Raw genomic sequence first — 21,959 nt, 5'->3', positions numbered from 1 at the left:
TTTTTGAAATTTTATGAACCAGCAGAGGGCGCTCCCCTCACAAGTTGCTCATTCTCTTTCACAGGCTGTTACCAGAACTGTGCAAAACCCTTCAGGTCTCCTTGCCAGTGGAGAGAACACCAAGTCAAGGCTCCTTGCTCCTGAAGTGTTTGTATAAGGGATCAAAACATTCCTGGGGGATCTGCTGGCCGATTCCCAGAGGTGGAGGGGAACAGTATTTATCCAACACACGCTGGAATAGCTCCAAGGGATCTGTTCAAGTCTGTTGAGTAATCACACAATTATGTGAAAAATATATATCTATTTATCTCAGAGATCAGAAGGGATTAAAATGCCTGTCTAGAAAACTAAGGATGCTGATACAAAAAGCAAAGAAGATTTTTTAGTCTGGCCTTATAAGTAAAACTTCAGACCTGCAGACATTGGGCAATTACTCCATATTAACAAAACAAAAGCAAAGCTTTTGGAGTTGACAGTGAAGCTCTGTTTTTTAAAATACTGAATATATATATATAATAAATATATCTATTTACATATGTAAATTGAATATATTTATTAATTAATATATGTAATTCAACATATTGATAACTCAAAGTAATCCTTGTTAAAATCGAAACCTTCCAAGCTTTCTCCTTGCTGTCTTTAAGCTGAGAACATGTATCCTTAATTTTTAAAAGTCAGTTAAGTACTTGAAATCTTATGATACTAAAAAGCAGATGGCTTGGGGCTGTGGAGATGAAACAGCTGATAGAATGATTGCCACACAAGTGTAATCATCTGAGCTTGATCCCAAAACACACATAAAAAATGCCAGGCATGGTGGAACACAGGTGTAATCCCAGTTTGAAGAGGGGGAGGTCTGAATTCCTTGGTCAGCCAATCTAGTTTAGTAAATGAGCTCCAGGCCAATGAGAGATTCTGTCTTCAAAAGCGAGGTCCACACAGACCTACAGGAACACATACTTAGGTACGTAGACACAGACAGACACACACATGCGCACAATGTAGCATAATATCTAAACTACCTAAAACTTGAAGAATCATTCCCTGATTTTGGACTCCTTTGCTGTCAGCAGTCATGAAAGAGAATCTCTGTTCTTACACTGAGGGTTTGGACTTCTTCCAGTTTGACTTCAAATTAGAAGATTTTCTTACGTTTGCATTACATCTAAGACACAAAGCTCGTGCTACGGCAGGAAACTGAAGTGTTCCCCATAAGTCCATGTGTTTAAGCTCTTGATTCCTGGCTGGTGGTATAACTTTGGAAGGTCATAGAGTCTTTGGCTTCTTGAGACCTGGGTGATGAACACAGGTCACTAGCAGGGCAGGGGTGGGGTGTCTTGAAGGTTGTAGCTCTGTCCTGTTTCTGTCTTTCTCTGTCTGATACGGTGGAAGAATCATCTGAAGCTCATTACTGCCATTGTGGACAGAAACACTCCAGCTGCCAGGCCTTCCCGGTTGAGGTGACTGCTACCCTCAAAACTGGGAACCACTAAGCTGCTTTTGCCAGGCTTTTGGTCATGGCGATGAGAAAAATTACTAATACTAAGTAATTATAGCAGAGTAATTAATTCATAACTAAATGGCCTATCTTCCGTCTTTTAAGAAAACCTAAAAAAATGTTTATTGTTTTCACAATTTTTAGAATGAATAGCATTGGTAAAAAGGAATCTATAATAGACTAATAGGCCAAGAATCTTTGCCAAATGAATCTTTCTCCCACATTTCTCCATGCTAGTATTTACAGGTGTGTTATTTAAAACCCACCAGAGTTGCCTAATAACAGGGGGATAATGGAATGTTGAAGCAAATATCATAAGCAAGATGCTACAGGCATACACAATTGTGAAAGATCAATAGAGAAGTATTTTGAAAGAAATGATCTCACAGGTGCTAATTAATTTATTGTGTAGAGGGGCAATTACCTCCGGGAATAATGGCAGGATTAGCAGATGTGAGTTGACCTCATTAAACATCAGGACCCAAAGCAAGAAAGAGAATCCTTGTTGGAAATTGCAGACCCAAGCTTTCTCCCTTCCAATCCCTTGTCATGTTTTCTATATATTGTGTCTTCAATAGCATCAAAGGCTTTGATTGGTACTATTGTGATTTTGAGGAGGATAGCAAGTTCAGTCTTGCTCCATAGTCAAAGCTAATCTTGGGAGGTGTAAATAGGCAAGCAGAAAGGAAGGAACAAAGAAAGAGGGGAGGGAGGAAGGTACTGAGGAGAGAGGAGATAGGAAGCAGACAGACAGAGGGGGAAGATATTTGCTATCTCATTTTTTTCCTAGATCAAAATCCATGATTTATAGAAAAATTTAGAGATAGTGGGAACTTTCTCGAAAGATTCATATGAATTTATCCTACAATGGTAGGATAAATCTGTGCAAGTCAAATATCAATAAAATAAATAATATAAATTTAAAAGTAGGTGACAAGCTATCCCAAACATCAGAAGTAAAGGAATTACCGCTATACTCGCTGTTAGGACAGCCATAAGAAAACAGCAGTGTGGCTGTGTGTGCAGTAAACACCTACGGTGTTGTGATTTGGCTGGAGGTCTCACCAACTCAAAGGAAAAGGCATCAACAGCATAATGCTAATCCTTCAGGCTTTTAAACTCGCTGAACTTCTTCCTAAGGATTCGAAGTACCCATTCTTTACATTTCAAGGCGTTTAAGGGAAACTTCTGTGTGTAAGGAGTAAAGAAAAGTGCAGGAAAACATTGGTATGTAGGGCCGGTGAGTTCTACCACGCCCGTAATGTCTCTAACCGGTGTGGGACACCAGTGCATTAACAGAGCTGTGGCTGCTGTTTCTTGCCATTTCTCACCTTTTCCCAGTGACTGCTGTAAAAGATCAAGAGAAGGCTTTAAACCTTCAGAAATACAGAAAGAACTCAAGGAAGGGATGGAGAAGTGACTCAGAAGTTAAGAGTGCTTCTTGCTTTCTTAGGGAACCAAAGTTTAGTTCCCAGCATCCATGTGGGGAAGCTAACACACACACACACACACACAGATATACACACATACACACAGATACACACACACAAATAAAATAAAATCCTTTTTAATAAAAGGAATGCAGGGACAAGAGAGTTACCTTTTAATAGGATGTTGAATCACATTTTGAGTTTAAAAGTTTGCAAAGAAACAATAGGTGAATATTTAACTCTTTCTGTATTTATTGCTTTTAAAAAACATAGTGGATATAGTGGCTACTTTCAGGAAGTCTGGGCCAGAGCTTGGATCACAATTGTTCTCCTCAATGACGTCATGCTTCTGAGTGTTTCCTTATGGCGCCAGCTCCTACAGCTGGCCTGTTCACTTCCTGGCTCTTTGCCAGCCACACTACCAGAACAGGAGAACCAATAATCTGCCAAAATGAATATGAGGACTGAGAAACAGCTTCACAGCCAGAAAGAAGGAGACAACAGCCCTCTGACATTCTCAAAGGCCTATGCACATTCTAGCTCCTGCTGAATTTAAAGCTGAACTGTCTTTGGGGTGTTACTTTGAGGGAATGCTGTTGAAAGCCAATAAAATCATTTAAGCTTGGATTTTGTCATAAGGTAGAACAGTGGCACTCCAAAGAGGTGTGTGTCACATGATCCAGTGAACAGAGAGGCTTGGCATATTTGCCAAGGGCACAGAAGTGCAGTGTAGCCCTCACTGGTAATCAGAGCAGCAGGCACTCAACGTAGACTACAAATTAATGTAAACTTTGATGCTTATTGTCCGTGCTTGTGATGCACACCTATTTCCCTGAAACCGTGGCCTTGGACACCTCACTTCTGCTTGGTATTTTACCTCTTAGGGAAAGAATCACAACTGGAAACTTTTTCAAAATTTGACGGACAGTGTTTACCACTGATCATTCACCCAGTCCAGAACTCTGCAGAATTCAAGTGTAAGAAACATGCATCCGTATCATCAGCAATACTGATGTCCATGTTGCCATTCAGTGTTCCCTTCAAAACAAATGGCCTGCTCAGTTTTGCCACATCTGGCATGTAGGTTTGACCCAGAGGATCCGCTGAGCAAGGAAGTAATGAAACTGTTCGTGAACTTATCTTCCAGATCAGCCTGGGTTTTGAAGTTCAGACAAGAATGTTACGGTTTTAAGAGGGACCATGTTTAGACAAGTTTTACAGAGCAGCACGTGTTTGCAAGGAACGGAATCCTATCCTAAATCTGCACCACCAAGAACCAATCCCTTAAAATTTATTATGATGGTTTTCTATCATAACACACGTTGACTTGGATTTCCATGAATTTATGTGGAAGATAACGTTATGAGTAGTTCCGCTCCTCCTACGTCACAGCTGTTATTTAGGAAACAAACGCCAGGTTGGCTCTGTCGGTCAATCTTCCTTCCACAGGCAGCAATACTGGAGAAAAGCAGGTAAACTGAGGCAGCTATCGTAATCAAACGTAGTCTTACTGAAAGAACAATTACCTTTTGGGAATCAATTCCTATGTCCCTCTCCCCCACCCCCATATTTCCAATCACTGGGAGACTAGGTAACATAATAATCTTTAAAGTCGATTTGAGAGCTGGGGAGATGACCCAGCCGATAAAGCCACGCAAACCGGAGATTCTAAATTCAATACGCAGGTAAAATGCCGCCAGGACAGCCTTGTGCTCCTGTCATCCCAGCACTGGGGAAGGAAGGATGGATTCCTGAAGCTCATTAGCATGCCAGCTAGCCAAGTCGATGAACTTCAGTTTCTGTGGGAGACCCTGTCTCAAGCAAAGAAGGCGGAGAGAGAACAAGGAAAGACATTTGATGTTGAAAACACACACACACATACACTCGCACACACTCACACATATGTTATCCGAAAGTGTATTATTTCTTTCAAATGTGGAATCTACATAGGGTGTGTGTGTGTGTGTATGTATGTGTGTGTGTGTGTATATATGTGTGTGTGTGTGTGTGTGTGTGTGTGTATGTATGTGTGTGTGTGTGTATATATGTGTGTGTGTGTGTGTGTGTGTGTGTGTGTGTGTGTATGACAGAGAGCAAGAGAAAGATGAAAGCCCAGAAAGAATTAAATGGATGCAGGGTGGAGGCCAAGGTCTAAAAGGAGGTGGGGGTCGGGGGAAGAGCAAGACAAGGAAATGGAGGAAAGTATGGCAAACAGTGCATGATGATTCTCTAACATGTAGACTCTGTCCTTCGACCGCTCTCTGTTGGCATGAGAGCAGAAGGGGATGTCATTGGAGAGGAGCAGGCACAAAGGACTGGAAGGTGGCAAGGGAGGGGGGACAAGCACAAAGTACAACCACATCCATGTCTACAACGCTACAGTGTAACCCATTACTTTCTATTCTCAGAAAATGATCTCTAATAGAACATGCCATTGTCTCAGAATACAGCCCAGCTCCTGAGCACAGGCCTCAGAAGACCCTCAGCAGCTCACAGTGTTTGGAAAAGATTCTTTCACATTCTGTCTGCCCAGTTCTGTCAAATCATCGGCCTGGAATCTCCCCTCCACTCCTCTCGAGAGCTTTCTCCTCCCACCTCTGAAAGAAGCAGTCCTGTGTCTACTGTGAAGCCTCCCTTGAATGTGGCAGGCAGAGCCAGGGACTTTCTCCTCAACCTTCTATTGCTGCTATCCAAATCCCATCTCGGCCAGCCAGTAATTAGCTTCCACACAGCTCACAGTCTCATCTGACATTTTTTTTTCTGTAGACAGAGATGACGTTTAGTTCATCTCAACTCCAGAGCTTAATTTGTGACCTGGCAGACAGGAGGCATTTTATAAATGTTGGCAGCGTGAAGGAGCAATCGAGTCAATGACTAAAACACACACAAGAAATTGATAGCTGTTTTCTTCAATACGGACAAAATTAAGCCGTTATTATAATTTCTAAATCAGAAAGATTACTTACCCACAGATTCAGCATTTATTATGGGCTCTTGCAATACAAATGGAAAATGAAACAGAATACACCTGCCATGGTTCCTGTCCTGGAGGGAGTCAGTTTAGTTCATGGGGAATCACAGATACAACATGGAGGCATGTGTAGAATTCACCGCCAATCTCAAAGGATTTAGAATGGGATCGAGGAGAAACTTTCTACAGAAGTGAGGCTGGGGTACAAAGTACGAAGAGCAACAGCCTCGTATATTTTCATAGAACTAAGTGAAGCTCAACATAGCTGCAGTGGGAGTGAGAGGGTGAACAGAAAACTAAAAGAGGGGGTGAGATTGGTCTGTAATTTTCTTAGTAACGTCTTTATGTGGTTTGTGTTTCAGGGTGATTGTAGTCTTATAAAAAGAGTTTGGCAATGTTCCTTCTGTTCCTATTGTGTGGAACAATTTGAGAAGTATTGATATTAGTTCTTTGAAAATCTTATAGAACTCTGAGCTGAAGCCATCTGGTCCTGGGCTTTTCTATGGTTGGGAGATTTTGACGACTCTTTCTATTTCTTTAGCAGTTATAGGTCGGTTTAATTTGCTTATCTGGTCTTGATTTATTACACAGCCGAAAAAAAAATGATGACATCTTGAAATTTGAAGGCAAATAGACGGATCTAGAAAACATCATTTTGAGTGAGGTAACCTAGACCCAGAAAGACAACTATCATATGTACTCACTCATAAGTGGCTTTTAGACTTAAAGCAAAGCAAACAGCCTACAAATCACAATCCCAGAGAGCCTAGATAACAATGCGGACCCTAAGAGAGACATACATGGATCTAATCTACATGAAAAGTAGAAAAAGACAAGATCTCCTGAGTAAATTGGGAGCATGTAGACCATGGGAAAGGGAGAGCCAGGGAAGGGAGGAGAGAGAAATGTAGAGCTCAATAAAAGATTATGCATGAAAAAAAAGAAAAGGGGGGGGAGGCTGTGGCAGACAGAGAGGCTAGTCAGGTGAGAAAGTGCAAGATATACTTAAGGTCCTTACTTGGAAATACCTAGAGGAATGAGAAGCAAGACTAGGATTTGTGTGGCCAGTGATCTAGGTGGAATTGTGCCTTGGAGAGAGGTTAGTGTCAAACTTAGTTTGAGGACAGTGCTGTTATTGTAGGAGGATCTACAGCATATTTGCATTTTAAAACTAAATCTGTGTTTTAAACTAATTACAGAGATTATTTTTTAAGAAAACCTGAATAGCAACCAGAATGAAAAGATCGTATAAGAAGATTCCCATTAATAACCAATGTTCGAGTTCTAGAACTCACAGTGCACTAACACCTGTGATTCCCGGTCCAGGGGATACAGTGCCCTCTTCTGGCTTCTGTGGGCACTGTACGCTTGTGATGCAGACATTCTGATGAGTAAACCATCCACACGCATACATTGTAAATAAATAATTTTAAAATCCCCTGAAGTTACAAGGTTGCAGGATCTTTGGCTATTCATTGGAGCAATCAGAATAAATCTAAAAATTGGAAAAAACCAAACCCTTAGAAGCCCAACCCTGGGCAGGGGATGAGCTATGCTAATAGTCCATAGCCTTGACATCATGGGGGACAATTTCTTTATCTTGTGAGCTTTCTTCCCAAAATCCATTACCCCAGTCTCCTCGTGAGAAAATTATCATAAAAACCCAAAATGTTTGCCCTAGAAAAAGAGGCAACCAATGTAATCAAAAATTTCAAGGCTATCACACCAAGAGAAGTCTGAGAAACTGTGAAGTCACAGACGAGAAAAACATAGGGAGATAATAACTGCACACGGTGTGGTCTGTATGTGGCCTCACCCCTGAATAGCTTGCAGGAAGAGGACAAAAATGTTGAACGACACAGCGCAAGTACAAAGAAAGCCTCTGTGTCGGTTTATGGTGTGTAATAAATGTTATGCGTAAGACTTAGCAGAGATGACAGGTGTACAGTCTATGGAAACAGATGCGCTATCTGCCCAGTATTTCTGTGATTCTACTTCAAAATATATAATTCATGATTTTAGTGTGTGACTTCAGCTGGAGAGTGCTCTGGCTGAAAAGCAGTGTTAATAAGAAAGGCAGATAGGAACCAGAACTTTCCAAAGGGATCCAAAGCATGACGATTTCCCCATTGGCTAAAAGGTGATTGTCTATTTAAACCTATTAGTGGCAGCCGCTTGGACGGTAACAAAAGCAGCTGGAATGGTCACAAAGATGGATACCAGATGGCCCAATTGACTTTATTTTTGCTCCTCTCTTTAACTTTTTGTTCTCTAGAGTCACCCTGGTGCGGGAGAATTGTCTGTATTCTGTCAATCATGTTTTAAATAAACGCTGATTGGCCAGGCAGGAGGTGTAGGTGGGAAAACCAGACAGGAAGTAGAAATGATGCAAGGAGAGCAGGAGAATTCTAGGGAGGAGGAAGTTGATTCCTCCCACTCCTGCCCAGATCACCAAAGCAGCAGGATGTGAGCTGCCCCACTGATAAAGGTACTGAGACACATAGCTAAAATAGATCAGAAAAATGGGTTAATCAAGATGTGAGCATTAGCTAATAAGAAGCCTCACCTAAAGGGCCAATCAACTTTATAACTTATAGAAATTTCTGTGTGATTTTTCTCTGGGACTAAACAGCTGGGGGGTTGGGCAGGACAAAAAACACAAACAAGCAGCCGGCCCTCATGTTACATCACCCTCTTCTGAAGTTCCTTGGATTTTAGGGATGACAGGATTGACGGATATTATCATAGCAAAGGGCCATAACTACTCCTAATAACAGTGAGCCTTGCTGGACAGACACACCGTGACAAACTCACACGGCACAGGAGTATTCCTCATGGAATCCCTGCCCAGGGAAGGGGTGGCAGCTGAAAGCCCTTCCCCAGAACCATCTTCACAACTGGAAGCGGGCTAACAATCAATCAGACCTCCGGGGGGTCAGCTTTGCAAACTCCACCGTCTCCTTTACCGTCCTGTCTGTGAGATCTCAAGGCTCTTTCTAATCCCCCGGAGTCTTTCTCAGGCTCCCTGACCTGCTTTCCCTCTTCTTCAGGACACGCTACGCCATTAAATGGTGTCCTCACTTTCAAATGCTTTAAGTGACATCATGAAGTTGATTAAAGTACTCATCTCAATTTTCAATTTTGAGGTTTCATTTGTCTCCCAATTCCTTAATCCTCTTAAGTTAGTAGTCTATGTTAGAAGTCCGTGTCTGTGGTCCCTTACTTTGCTCTACTCTCTCTCAATGTTGATCTTAGAAAGAAAAAAAAGGCATCTACCACGTCTGAGCAGGGTACATTCTTAGTTCCCCAACCTGAATCCACCCTCCGTTTTCAGATATGAGGGAAGATAAACTTAAAACTAGAGGAAGTAATTAGAGAGCAGTGGAGGAAGTGGGTGTGGAAAGAGAGCCGCATTTTTTTAAGGAGCAAGATTTGTGTATATTTAGAATGTGCCTTGTTACCTAGAAACCGTGCATTGAACAAGTGAACCCTACCCTGCATAGTAAATAAACTAAACCAGTATACACACACACACACACACACCAAACCCCTCAAAAACAAAACAAACAAAAATCTTGCAACAAAGCAAAACAAGAATGAAAAAAACCCTCCAAATTTAGAACGGCAGATATAATGAGAACCTGCCGAGGAGCTGGGGAAAGCCAGAAAGGCTCTAAGGCAGGAGTTTACACCCTGAGGGTCACAATACCTTGGGGTCACATGTCAGATATTTACACTACAATTCATAACAGTAGCAAAGTTATGAAGTAGCAATGAAGATTTTATGGTTGGGGGTCACCACAACACAAGGGGCTGTATTAAAGGGTCGTGACATTAGGAATGTTGAGAATCAATTTTCTCAGGAGATAGATGGGGTGGAAACGCCCTAGTAAGCAGCTCCAATGCCTCATCCCTCTCTTTTTGCTTTCCGTTTCCATACAGTACTCAGTAAAGGCAGGAGAGTGTGGAGCTGACTGATTCCTTCCTGGACTACTTGCTTCTGGGAACCCAAGACACAGCCACAGTACAATCCCTGTTAATTTACCTGCGCTGACTTTGATCTGTGTGTCCATAGTGCACTCAGCCCCGAGACAAGACACATTTACTGTACTCTTTCGGTCTGCATCCAAATTCACCATAGCCAAGACCCCGCTCTTCCACTTTCTGGAAACTATGTCTGATTGCACTGTTCATCTACTTGGGAAAGCAGGACACGGCATCTGTGAGGAGCCGCTGGGTGAAATGAAGCCGCAACCAGACTGTGTTGAAAGGGAACCAGAACGCCAAAGAATACTTTCTAAGTCTGCCTGTAGCTGAGCTGAGTAAAATCATAGTCTCTCTTGCAAGATGCAGTGAAGCCACATGTAGGACCAGGTACCCTTAGAGCTGACTTCATTCCCATTGGGCCAGGTCAGATCTGCAGCATTTTCATCCTTTTCCCAGCCACAGCGACGCTTTCCGCATTTTCTCATTGCTGAACTCCGAAGACCTCGATGGAAATGGGCGTGGCTGTGCCTCATTCTCCATCGAGGGTCCAAATAACTACTTAAAACGGACCCACAAATGACAGACCTATTTTAAGCTTTTTCCTCTCACGTTCTGCTTACTTCCCAATGATCTCCATGGCGTCAGCGAGAGAAGACAAACAGACTGACTCTGAGTTTCTGAAGGTGGCACAGCTCAAAAATGGAGATGTCAAGCTAGAGAACCTGATGAGAGGTCCCTCAAAATCCACGTTCTTCCATGTTGGTTCCCCTGAAGCCAGCATGACCTCCCCTGCAGATAAGACGGCTTCAGTCATATCCCGCCCGCTTTGCCCCAGTCTGAGGCCCCGCTCCTTAGAACCGTGTTAGCCTTCCTACCAGGTTGTTCGATTTCTACGCTGAGTTGCTCCTTATTTTCATCTGTTGCTCAATTTATGAGAGGAGGCTAAATTAAGATTAAAAATTTATGATTGCATCCATCTTTGGAGAAATTAAAAATAAGAGGCTGGAGTGAAAACGCCTTCTCCATCTGAAGATCGACCTGACCCTTCAGCTCAGAAGAGCACGCGCAGGGCGCTGGAGCAGCTAAAACTTCCTTCACAGGAAATCAGAGAGAAGATGTTTGTGAAGTAAGGGAAGCATACGGCTTGCTGTACATTAAGAACAGAAATATAATACTAATGGGCTCTGCACACTAAGTGAGTTTCCTCTCTGCTCCTTTGTTTAATGTTCAGGTTCCATTGAAATCAATAGCACTTTGCAGTAAATCACATTTGAATTCCAGTAGAACACACACACACACACACACACACACACGTACACACATGGCGAGGAAATGAGTCAGCCATTTTCGGTGCCAGGATTCAAATTCACTTTGCTTTCCTGAAAACAAGACTCAAGCGATCCAACAATAATTTAATCGACTGTTCTGTAAACTGCAGGCTGACAACCACACAAATAAACCCCAAGAGAATTCACAGGGACCTCCAGCCATCCGCTGTCATCTTTATGATAACCTTTGGAATGTTCTACTTATCTGATCAAAAGGCACTAGATGATAGTGGCAGGGAAAAGTCAGTGTTTCTGATGAAAATGTCAACGTCTGTCATTTTGAAGTACAATATGTATCTTAAATTTATGGTTGATCTGTATATTATAAAAAGTGTGGTGAGCACAGGACATCTGAAGCAACTCAGCCTGTCAAAGAAGAGTGCCTCTAAGGACCTCGGATGCAAAGGGAGAGCCTTCTGTTCTGTCTGGTGGATAATTGCTAAATCGTGGCAGTCAAAGTGAGCGTGAACCTGAGGGAGACCCAAGTGCTCCTGGGCACTCTCTTTTTCTGTCTGCATTTTGTTCCGTTTGACAGAATTGTAATAGATTTGGATTAAGAATATGAAAGAGGAATTTATTTTCTCTGTAGATGGCACACCATTGAGATCATTGAAATCATAATGGATGATAGAATCAGGAGACAAACTATGATCCATCAATTCCACAGCCCAGCTCATGTAACATGAGGGCCGGCTTGTTGGGGTATCTGTCCCGCCCAGTACCTCATAGCAGGCAGGCCCCAAAGAAAATCACACACAGGATTCCATAAGATTATAAACTGATTGACCCATTAGGTCAGGCTACTTATTAGCTCTTATAACTTATGTTACCCCATTATCCTTATCTACGTTAGCACATGGCTCAGTACCTTTTCCAGCGGGGCAGCTTACATCTTTCCTCTCCGGTGGTCTGGGCAGAACTGCAGAGGGAGCTTCCTGCTTTCCAGAATGCTCCCAGTCTCTTTGCTCCACCCCTACTTCCTGTCTGGCTTTCCTGTCTTTACTGCCTGCCTGGCCAATCAGCGTTTTATTAAAATATGATTGACAGAATACAGACAATTCTCCCACACCAAGCTCTAGATGTAGAAAAACCTATTGAGATGACAGACTTCCATTTTGCTAGAGCAAAAAAAAAAAAAAAAAAAAAAGGCTTATAGCTTGACAGCGAGAAATGATAGGTGAATATGAAAATCAGTAGAAACGGAGGTGAAGAAACCTTAGATTCACAGTCAGTTTGCTATCTGTCAACAATACATATGGGTGCCAGCAAGAACTAATTCGACATTGCTTGCACAAAGCATTAAGTTGACGGTGGAAGAGTATTTCAGGCACAATTGCCTCCTAGTTTTGTTGTTGTTTGGTTTGTTTGCTCGTTTCACAACTGTTCATTGCCTCTGTGGGTGCCTTGCCCCCCCCCCCCCAGCAAACCATTTTACTCCCACTTTTCGCACTGTTCCCCTGCAATCCCAAGAGCTTCCCATCTGGGACAACTGCATTAATGTCTTTACCATCTCAACAACACTCCCTTTGTTCAGCCATCCGTCTTATGATTACAGCTACTCTCCTTACTCAAAATAGACCATATGTTACCATTGGTTCAATTGGTCTTCAGACACCCATTTCCAGCTCTTAGAAACAGAGAGGTGGAGGGAATCATTTAGACTTGCCTTTCTCTTCTGTCCTAAGCTGAAAACTAACAGAGATATTCCCGAAGTGACAGGTACCAAAACCCAGATCCCTCCGTGAAAGCATGGCTGTGCTCCCTTAAGGCTTTACCTCAGTATGGTAGATGGTGGTGGTTGAAGAACAATCTCTCGGCTCCACAGTGTAAAGTTATATTTAAAATACTTCAGTTGAACTAGCTTCCTTAAATGCTAGAATCCCACATTCTTAAGATATTTGAGAGCTAAAAATAATGAGCACCATGGTCCCTTAGGCTTTGGAGTTTAAGATTTTCCTTTCAAAATCATATAGTTATTCTCTGAGGACTTGAGGACTACTTTATTTAGCTTAAGCTATCCCAAAATAAAACAGAGGAAAGAACTGGGCAATTACACATTTATCATTCATTGCTGTTCATTCATGCCAAAACCGATATGTCTTAGAGAATACAAATCACTTACAATGAAGAAATATCCTTAAAATGCCACACTAATCTTTAGACAAGGATGCCTAGGAATTTCAGAAATTGCTTTGGGAAAAACTACAATGCAGACAAATACATTATGTACTCATCCTTGTACAAATAGACACACCCTTTTATAATTGCATGGAACTGAGATTTGCTGAGATTTGCTGAGAGTAGCTATGGGTCATATCCCACTTTCCCCAAAAGAAGATAAAAAGTGGAAACTCTCACTCCCGGTTTCGCCTGTTAAGCTTCCCCGCTGGCTTCTGCGGCACGGATCAGAGCTGGAGGACTCTGGGTAATGAACTCAGAGCCAAGAGCCAGGGAGCCAAGCTGGAAGGCAAGACACTGGCCTGGAGAGACGCTGCCTGTGTCAGGAACATTTGTGTGTGAAAAAGAAAAGAAGCCTTCCTTGGAACTAGGAATAGTCAAAATACTGATGCACTTAGATGTTGCTTGGCAATTCCATGCTGAAGAGAAATTCTGGGGAAACGCCAACATCTGAGCTAGCATTCTCTGCTGTGATTGGGCAGCTGGCAGGCGCACAGCAAATTGGTGCTGGGTGGGGTTCGGCAGAGTGGCTCCTGGCACAAGGCAGCGAGGAAACCCTTGGCATTCCATTTCCACCTAGCTCAGACTCCTCTGCTTTCCTTGAGTTGAGGAGGGGGAGAAACAACAACAACAAAATGAAAAACAAACCCACAAAAACCCAAACTCCTGATAGTCACGTGCCAATCAGCAAGCATAATTAGAGATTATGGAAAAATTCACAGAAAAGATACAAAGAAAGGTGAAAGAAAACAATCTTTGTCATTATTTTGAAAATTTGTTTTCCCATTCTAAGATTCTGGGACTCCGAAGTCATCAATTCCTCAACTGCCTGCCTCACCCATAACCAAACAATGCTTCTGAGATGTAAACGCCTTCCCCATCACCATCCCGTCGAGAGTGTCAGTGTTGAGACAAGCCAGCAATCTACAGAACAGTCTACGGGACAAACAGCTTGCCAGTCCTGACAATCACCGTTCATGACACCCCAAAAATGGTACCTGAACAGTACCTTTCATGGCAGGCGGCGTGTACACACTCTGCTTCCTTTGCTTAGGGGATGCGTTCTGCGTCTGTGGACAAAGGAAAGGAAAGCATTAGACATTTGTCAAAAGTACATTGCTGTCTGACAAGTGAGGAAGATAATGTGGTACTGTATCTCAAAGGGCTTTCTGATGTCTCCCTGTCAAGAAGTAGAGCTGTAATCAGCTATAGACACGCTCAGGGGTACCACAGACCTCCAAGACCCAAAGCTCTGTTTTATCCTAAAATTCTCACGCTTTTATATTTCCATTGCTAACATAAGTTAAACAGTACTGTTTGTAATTTTATTGTACTTATCATTTTTCATTAGTTGGATTGTTTGTTCATTGTGTGTGGATATGTGTAGATGTGCAGATACCATAAGGCATGTGTTGAGGTCAGAGGACAGTTTGCAGAATTGTTTCTCTCTTTTCATGGCGTTCATGTGGAAGATCAAACTTGGGTGTCAGATTCAGTGGTCAGTGCCACGGCCTTCACCTATTAAGCCATCTTGCCTGCCCTCAGATTAGTTCATTTTAAGAAAATAAAAGAATATTAATTCAATTGCAGGAAAAACATAGTATACAAAGTATACTTCAAAAAGTCTGCCAGTGGTGTAGATATAGACATACACAGTGTGTGTGTGTGTGTGTGTGTGTGTGTGTGTGTGTGTGTGTGTGTGTCCTGCCTCTGTAATTAATGAGAGTTCCAAAGGGAAAATTTGAGTTCTTTATTCATAAAAGAAATTCCAAACCTTCTTGAATTCCCACTTTCAATCTAAGCCTTGCTTTTACTCAGAATGAAATGTCAAGGTGATACCTTCTGTTTGTCCAAGAGGCAAGTCCTTCCTTACCAAAACCGCTACACTGAACTGTTACCTAAATACCCCAGATCAGGATAAGGTTGCTAAGAGACTTCACATTTTAAAAATGATAGAAACAAGAATATACTTCATGGTCAAAACCAGTATCCTTTAATGACATCGAATCATCTCTAATATTATAGATATTATTTATTATTACTATTATTATTTATATAGTTCATTCACCAATCAGATTGTGTCAAAATAACTTTTTAAACAATGTATATTTATTGATATACTATAATAATGCAATGTAGTATTTATTTATATTTTTACAATACTATATATTGAAAGGATAGAAACGTAATGTGGCTTAGCATGGACACAGCATCGTGTTTGCTAATCAGTTCACAAAGCCTAGCTGTGTATGTCTGTAATTCTAGCACTAGAGAAGTGGAATAGGGCGCATCAGAAGGTCAAGGTCAGCCACCACCACCCAGTGACACTGAAGCTACATGAGACTTGGAAAACGTTTTTTAACTGACATTAACATATCTTTTAATGTGATGAAGGGAAGGTTCCTAATTAATGATTTCTAGTGTCTGCAGTGATCTTTGTTGGGAAAACCATAAGTATAAACAGTTATAAGATGTATTTGATGGCTGGTTTTATACTTTCCATGTATTTAAGAAAAATGCAAGGTGTAGCGTTTGAAAGAAAGCAGAAACAATTTTGTAAAGCTTTAACTTCAATTGAGGCACATTTATGCAAATTAAATTGTCCTCAAAATCGTCATCCTTGCGTCATTGTTCACTGATTCAAAATACATCTATCAAAAAGTGAAGGTAAGAAAACTGAAACAAACACTGGCCAAATCCTTAGCAAATGAACAAGCTGTCCAAGAGGTTGCTTTTCTTCTTATACTGAGGATCAAACCCCGGTCTCACATAGGCACACTCTCCACCAAGCCAAGCCCCAGCCCAGCATATACTTTGTAACAGGGTTCTCTGGTACTGGTCTCCATTAGTGTTGACAGGGTGGGTGATTGATGATTCTGGGGAACCGCTCTTGCTTCAGTCATATCAGACTGATCTTGAACAGCTACTACCTCTGGGATTCCTTGTATCTTTTTCCATATACACATTCTTAGATACACAGAAAGTTAATTCTATGGAAGTGCTTTGTGGTCTTTTAGTAGGGTCATAACAAAGTATAATGAAGCCTACTTTACATAAGTGCTTAGTTTTCAAAGTATTTTTGCATTTACTGTCTCAGTAAATTATTCAAATTGGCACTCTAACATGTGTTAGTTAAATCCACATAAAACTTGGGAGGGCTTGGAAAGAAATTCTAGACACTAAAATACAAAGTTTAACCACATTTTTTTCCGGATGGGCTCTGCTTGCTGGCGACATGCCGCAGCTACTTTAATAGAGGTCTTCCTAATTCAGGGGCAGCAAAACAAACAAACAAACAAACAAACTGCTTCCCCCCCCCCTTTTTTTTTAAAGCAATGGCTTCCAGGTTCACCAGCACAAATGGCTCTAAGTCTGTCGGGAGGGCCAATACAGAGCATTTAAATGGGGTTTGCGAGCAGAGTGCTACAAATTGCTTAATGGCAACATAGACCTGCTGTGTGCCTAAAAATGGGACAATATACATGGCTCTCAGGGGCAGCGAACATATCTCCGCGATTTGAACCGGGCAGAGCAAGTAGGCAGGGCTGTGTTGGCCCAGGCCACACTGGTTTAGCATTTTAAGAAGCCGTCCTGGCCAGAAAAGAATTACAGATACACAATAAAGACAGATTCAAATGAAAAAGACCTCTAAGTGGGTCACAGTGATGGATAAATGTATATAGGCTGTGGAGAGAGAAGAAAAAAGAGTATAGAGAATTATAAAAGGAACTAAACTGTTTTTTAAAAAAATAAAACAGAGTCTTTAAAGAGAGAGAGTTCAACAGTAATAGATTAAAGAAAAAAAGAGAAACAAGCCACGTAAAGATGTAAAATACAAAGAGTCTGGATTATGTATATTATTGTGTTTTCTTTGAATTTCTTGACTGTGAAGGAGCTAAGTACAGAGAGACATTTCATTGTACAGACTGCTAAACTAAACCAACATATATACTCTAAAGGTATCTTGATTTCAGAATCTGGGTCTAAGGGTATGTTGTTTTGGAGAAGAGATTCTTCCTGTGTTTCCACAGAAGATGAAAACCTGTGGAATCTTTATAGACTAATGTGGTTTGATGGACCATAATCCTCCACAAAAATCACTGTGAACACTGCCCAAGAACTACTTTGCCCAATAAAAAGCAGAAAGCACTTTGGAAAAAACTACATCCAAATTCCCAAATATTGTTTATAAATATTTGTTTATATTTAAAGAGGGATATGATATAGATCTAAATAATTTGCATTGGTATAAATCTTGGTTTATTGGTACAAATTTAAGGTCAATTTGTTATATGTATATTTCTGCTCATGATTAAGGTATCGTGCTTGTGCTCATTTAAAAATGCAATGTATAATTAAGAAATATAGGTTAATAAATAATCATCTATAATAGTCAAGCTTGTAGTCATTTTAATAAGATTTTCTAGATGTACAGAGATGTATTTCAGATGGACAGGCATTCTTCAAACCTTTCGAAGACTACAGAATATGGCATTTAAAATGCTTAAGAACTTAGGACTTTACATGACATGAGGTACATCTGATCCTGGCAGCACCATTCAGCTTCAAGAGGTTGATAGACATTGAAGAGACTCCTCATAAAGTTGGTTAGCCATTTGGACAAGAAACTGCTCTTGGATTGCTTCATGGTATGTTGTGTGAACTGGACATGTAGGACCCACAGAGAAATGACTGCTAAATTTGCCTAAAGGTGAGACCATCTTTTGGGGTTCCTGCTTTATGAAAAAGTCTGCCATATAATCTACTGGACACAGAAGAAAGTGACTGACAAACTGCCAATATAAGCAGAATTTTGTTTGATATTTCTTGCTTCAGGGGAAAGTCTGCCAGATACTATGGGCCTGTAGGCTGACGATAGATGCCCCAATGGTACAGAAGAACTTTGGGTGACTATCCAGGCAGTGAGAAGTCTCTGTCAATTCTAGAGTTTTGGAAGTTGCTTACAATGCACTTCTTGTTTACTTAGGTAATATTATATTCTTCTGGGGTCTTTGATGGAGTTGAAGAATAGATAGTTATAATTATAGTTTTCCTTAGTTATGATAAAAGGTAAAGTAGATACAAATATTGTAACTGTAATTCTTGCTTAATACCTGCTTTGTTATATGTAATTTTACTATGTTAAAATTAAAACCTTCCATTTTATTTAAACAGAAAAGGGGAAATGGTATTGGGAAGTCTTTCTGTGTATGTGTTGCTTTTATTGGTTAATGAATAAAGAAGCTGTTTAGGACAGTGGCTTAGCAGATTAGAGCTAGATAGGGAAAACTAAACTGAATCCTGGGAGAAAGAAGGAGGAGTCAGAGAGAAGCCATGTAGCCCTGACAGAGACAAATGTTGAACGGAACTTTACCAGGTAAAGCACAGACGTGTGACAATACACAGATTAATAGAAAATGGATTAATTCTAGATGTAAGAGCTAGCCAATAAGAAACTAGAGCTAATAGGCCAATCAATGATTTAATTAATAGCTTCTGAGTGATTATTTCAGGTCTAAGTAGCCACGGGGCTCCTACAACAAAGCTGTACAAAATGTTATTTGGTATTTAACACTTTCTAGAATTTCCTCTTTGGGTGTGGTGTGGTTACTCATGATCATAGAAACTGCTTACATCCACAGTCCATCCATTCTCTCTTTGTTTCATTACTAGGAATACATAACTTCTTCATATTTTATATATGCTATCAGGTCCCCAAGACTCCCCAGGCTCCGACTTCCTTTCTGAGTTCTTCCTTTAGATACGGGTGCTGAGTTTGCATTTGAACACGTTACTTGGTGACCCCATTCGTCCTGGTTACCAAGGCTCTGGATTCTAGAGGAAGTTGTTCTCCCCAGACTTGGACTATGGGGCTGACTTTGGCTCTGAACAGCTGAAGCGCTTTTGACATGTGCCTGGCACGCCTCCATCTCCTTACTCTTTAATTCCAATGTTATCTAGCCCTGTTTGTTGTGTTTCTATACAATCACACAGGAAATTAAAATTACCAGTTGCATATCTCACAACCAAAATCAAAACTTTAATTTAGAAGTCTTTGCAGGGCTTAGCATTGTATCAAGAAGAAAAGTAGCCGAGGCAGAGATTTTTATCACACCACATCAAGAAAGTTCCCTGTTCTTTCAGGAAAAGCAACCTGAATACTTTCTATTTCACAGTGATATTTATTTATGTCAACTGCTTATGTTATTGTTGTATTATCAACCACACAGTTAACATTAATGTAGATTGGCACCCATGAACTCTGCTCCAAAAAATATTCGGGGCTGGGCATGTAGCTCTGCAGAGAATATGCCTGTGTGTGAGAGTCTACTTTTGATTTTCAGAATAAGGAGAAAAAAAAACAAAACAAAAACACAGTGATATCATAGTTAATTATGTTTTCACATATTTATACAAAATATAGGAAAACTTACTTCTTGGGTGTTGGTTACCCTCTTCTCATCGATTTCTGAAAGAGAAGTTGATATAACTCATTATAAATGTAATGATCCTCCTTATAATGCTAACATTTTAAAAGGCATAGATAGAAAAATTTTAAACAATTGACATATGCTTATATAACAGCTGTGAGGTGGAGTTGAGAAGAACAGGGAGACAACTGGGCTGTTTCCTTCTGGAAGGAATGAAAAGCTTAAGGAAACACATGGAAAGGCCCTGCACTTGTCAACCCAGATTACCTGCCTTCAGCATCCTGAAAGGAACACCAGGAAAACAGCTCAGCCACAAGTGATGTCATCCATCCCCCAGTGTCAAGGCGTAAGCCTCTTTCTGTGTTAATTGAATTTCCTGCATTTACCAATAACTTTTGGTTATTGCTGCTCAAGGGTCTTAGAGGTTGTGACTGGCAAGCCCTGCTTCACTGTTAGGGTAATCTCTGTGACTACTAAGAGGGCAGCAGCCTCCCTTCCATGAACCTATGTACAGAGCCAGTGGCTGCCAAATCTTTCTTATGCTGGTGCTCAGTGCCTTCTCACAGGCTGTATAAAGGGTTTGGAAGAAGAGGTACTCATGTCTACCACTTCAGAAAAGCCCTTTTGGGGTTGAGAATTTTTCTTTTCTCCTCACTTTGTTTGGTTTCTGTCTCTTGGCTTTCTGATCTGATGCGACTTTCCTATTTCTTAAGTTAGTCACCAAATCAAAAGACTAATACAATAGTCCAAAACTTAATGATAAATTTATCTCTGAATATCGGTAACTGAAGTAGCTGAATACAAAATCAACTCACCGAAAGCAGTAACCTTCATGTATACAAATGACAAATGGGCTGAGAAAGAAATCAGGAAACAACACCTTTACAACGACTTTAAATATGTAAAATATCTTGGGGTAACTCTAACGAAGCAAGTAAAAGACTTGCATGATTAAAAATTTTAAAATATTGAAGAAAGAAATTGAATGAAATATCAGAAGACAGAAAAATATCCCATGTTCATGAATTGGTAGGATTAATATAGTAAAAATGTCCATCCTATCAAAAAGCACTCTACATATTCAATACAGGCACAGGTATAGCAGAATGTACCAGGCAGTTACTCAGAGCTAGTCATTGGTAGCAAACAGGTTTCTTCCTAGACACGAGTACGTATTTTCCATGTACACTTACACATTCTTTGTAAAATAAAATACTGGAAAACTTGGGGATATTAGTGTGTAAATTTTTGCTGTCACATTTTCACTAAATACCACAGTAGCAAAGCCAGCACAATGAGCAGTTGTAATGCTAAATCACCACAGCAACCAACAGTGGGTTTATTCGCTAGAGCTTTTTAATATTTAAGTGAGTTTCTAACCTAACATTTTAAGAGCTGAATGAACTCCAATCATTCACTTTGCACCGTTCTTACTCTCTCACAAGATATACTAAAAGAGTGTCTTTCCAATAAGAACTGTATTCATTCTATAATTAGTTGAAGAAAAATCATTATTGTTTTCGTTGTGTTATATTGACAAAAATTAACTTTGTTACAGAAGCAAAGATGGAGAAAACTCGGTCCTTTATCCTCATCCTGAAAATGAAGAATGAAATTTAAGTAAGCTTCAAATAAAAGTGACTCAGACAGAGGTAGAGATGTCCAAAAACATGTCACAGTTTCCTGAAATTCACTGATAATTTGTTTCCCTTACTGGGTTGTTATTGGTTTTGGGAACAATAATCTTTTCTGCCTCCTAACACCTTATATAAACCCACAGTGCATGCTTGTAAGGCACATTTACAAGAAGAGCAAATGTAAACACAGTGTTCTTAATAATTTGTACCATAGAAGTTGTCACCAGTGAGGGATGCCCATAAAAGCACATTCAAGTCTCACCAGCTCTCGACAGCATCAAATTGTCATTTATTGTGACCACATGTTCTCTCCCAGGCTACAAACTGTAATCCCCATGGCCAACTTAAGCAGGCAGTTTGCAGGAACGCTGGAGCCCCAATGAAATATGAGATGAGATCCTTATATTCAAATACTATTGAACTTTTTCAGTAACCAGAAAAAAAATACCACTTTTGGGTACAACTGAAAAAAATCAATTTGTTAATTGACGAGGAG

General features: G+C 40.6%; 1 protein-coding gene across 1 annotated transcript in view; it reads right to left on the bottom strand.

Annotated features, from left to right (window-relative positions):
* Nucleotides 1–21,959, bottom strand: part of Ppp1r1c (protein phosphatase 1 regulatory inhibitor subunit 1C) — a 106,411-nt gene that overhangs the window by 33,753 nt on the left and 50,699 nt on the right. The window contains exons 3-4 of the mRNA XM_048426028.3: nucleotides 19,830–19,864; nucleotides 14,405–14,465 (exon numbers count right to left, since the gene is read on the bottom strand). Coding sequence (XP_048281985.3) covers nucleotides 14,405–14,465; nucleotides 19,830–19,864 — 96 coding nt within the window. The remainder of the gene's footprint in view (nucleotides 1–14,404; nucleotides 14,466–19,829; nucleotides 19,865–21,959) is intronic.

The sequence above is a fragment of the Myodes glareolus genome, chromosome 21 (assembly GCF_982192425.1).
Source record: "Myodes glareolus chromosome 21, mMyoGla1.1, whole genome shotgun sequence".
Taxonomy (NCBI): domain Eukaryota; kingdom Metazoa; phylum Chordata; class Mammalia; order Rodentia; family Cricetidae; genus Myodes; species Myodes glareolus.
Note: the sequence above shows the minus strand (reverse complement) of the source record. Positions and strands in the feature narration are given on the sequence as shown.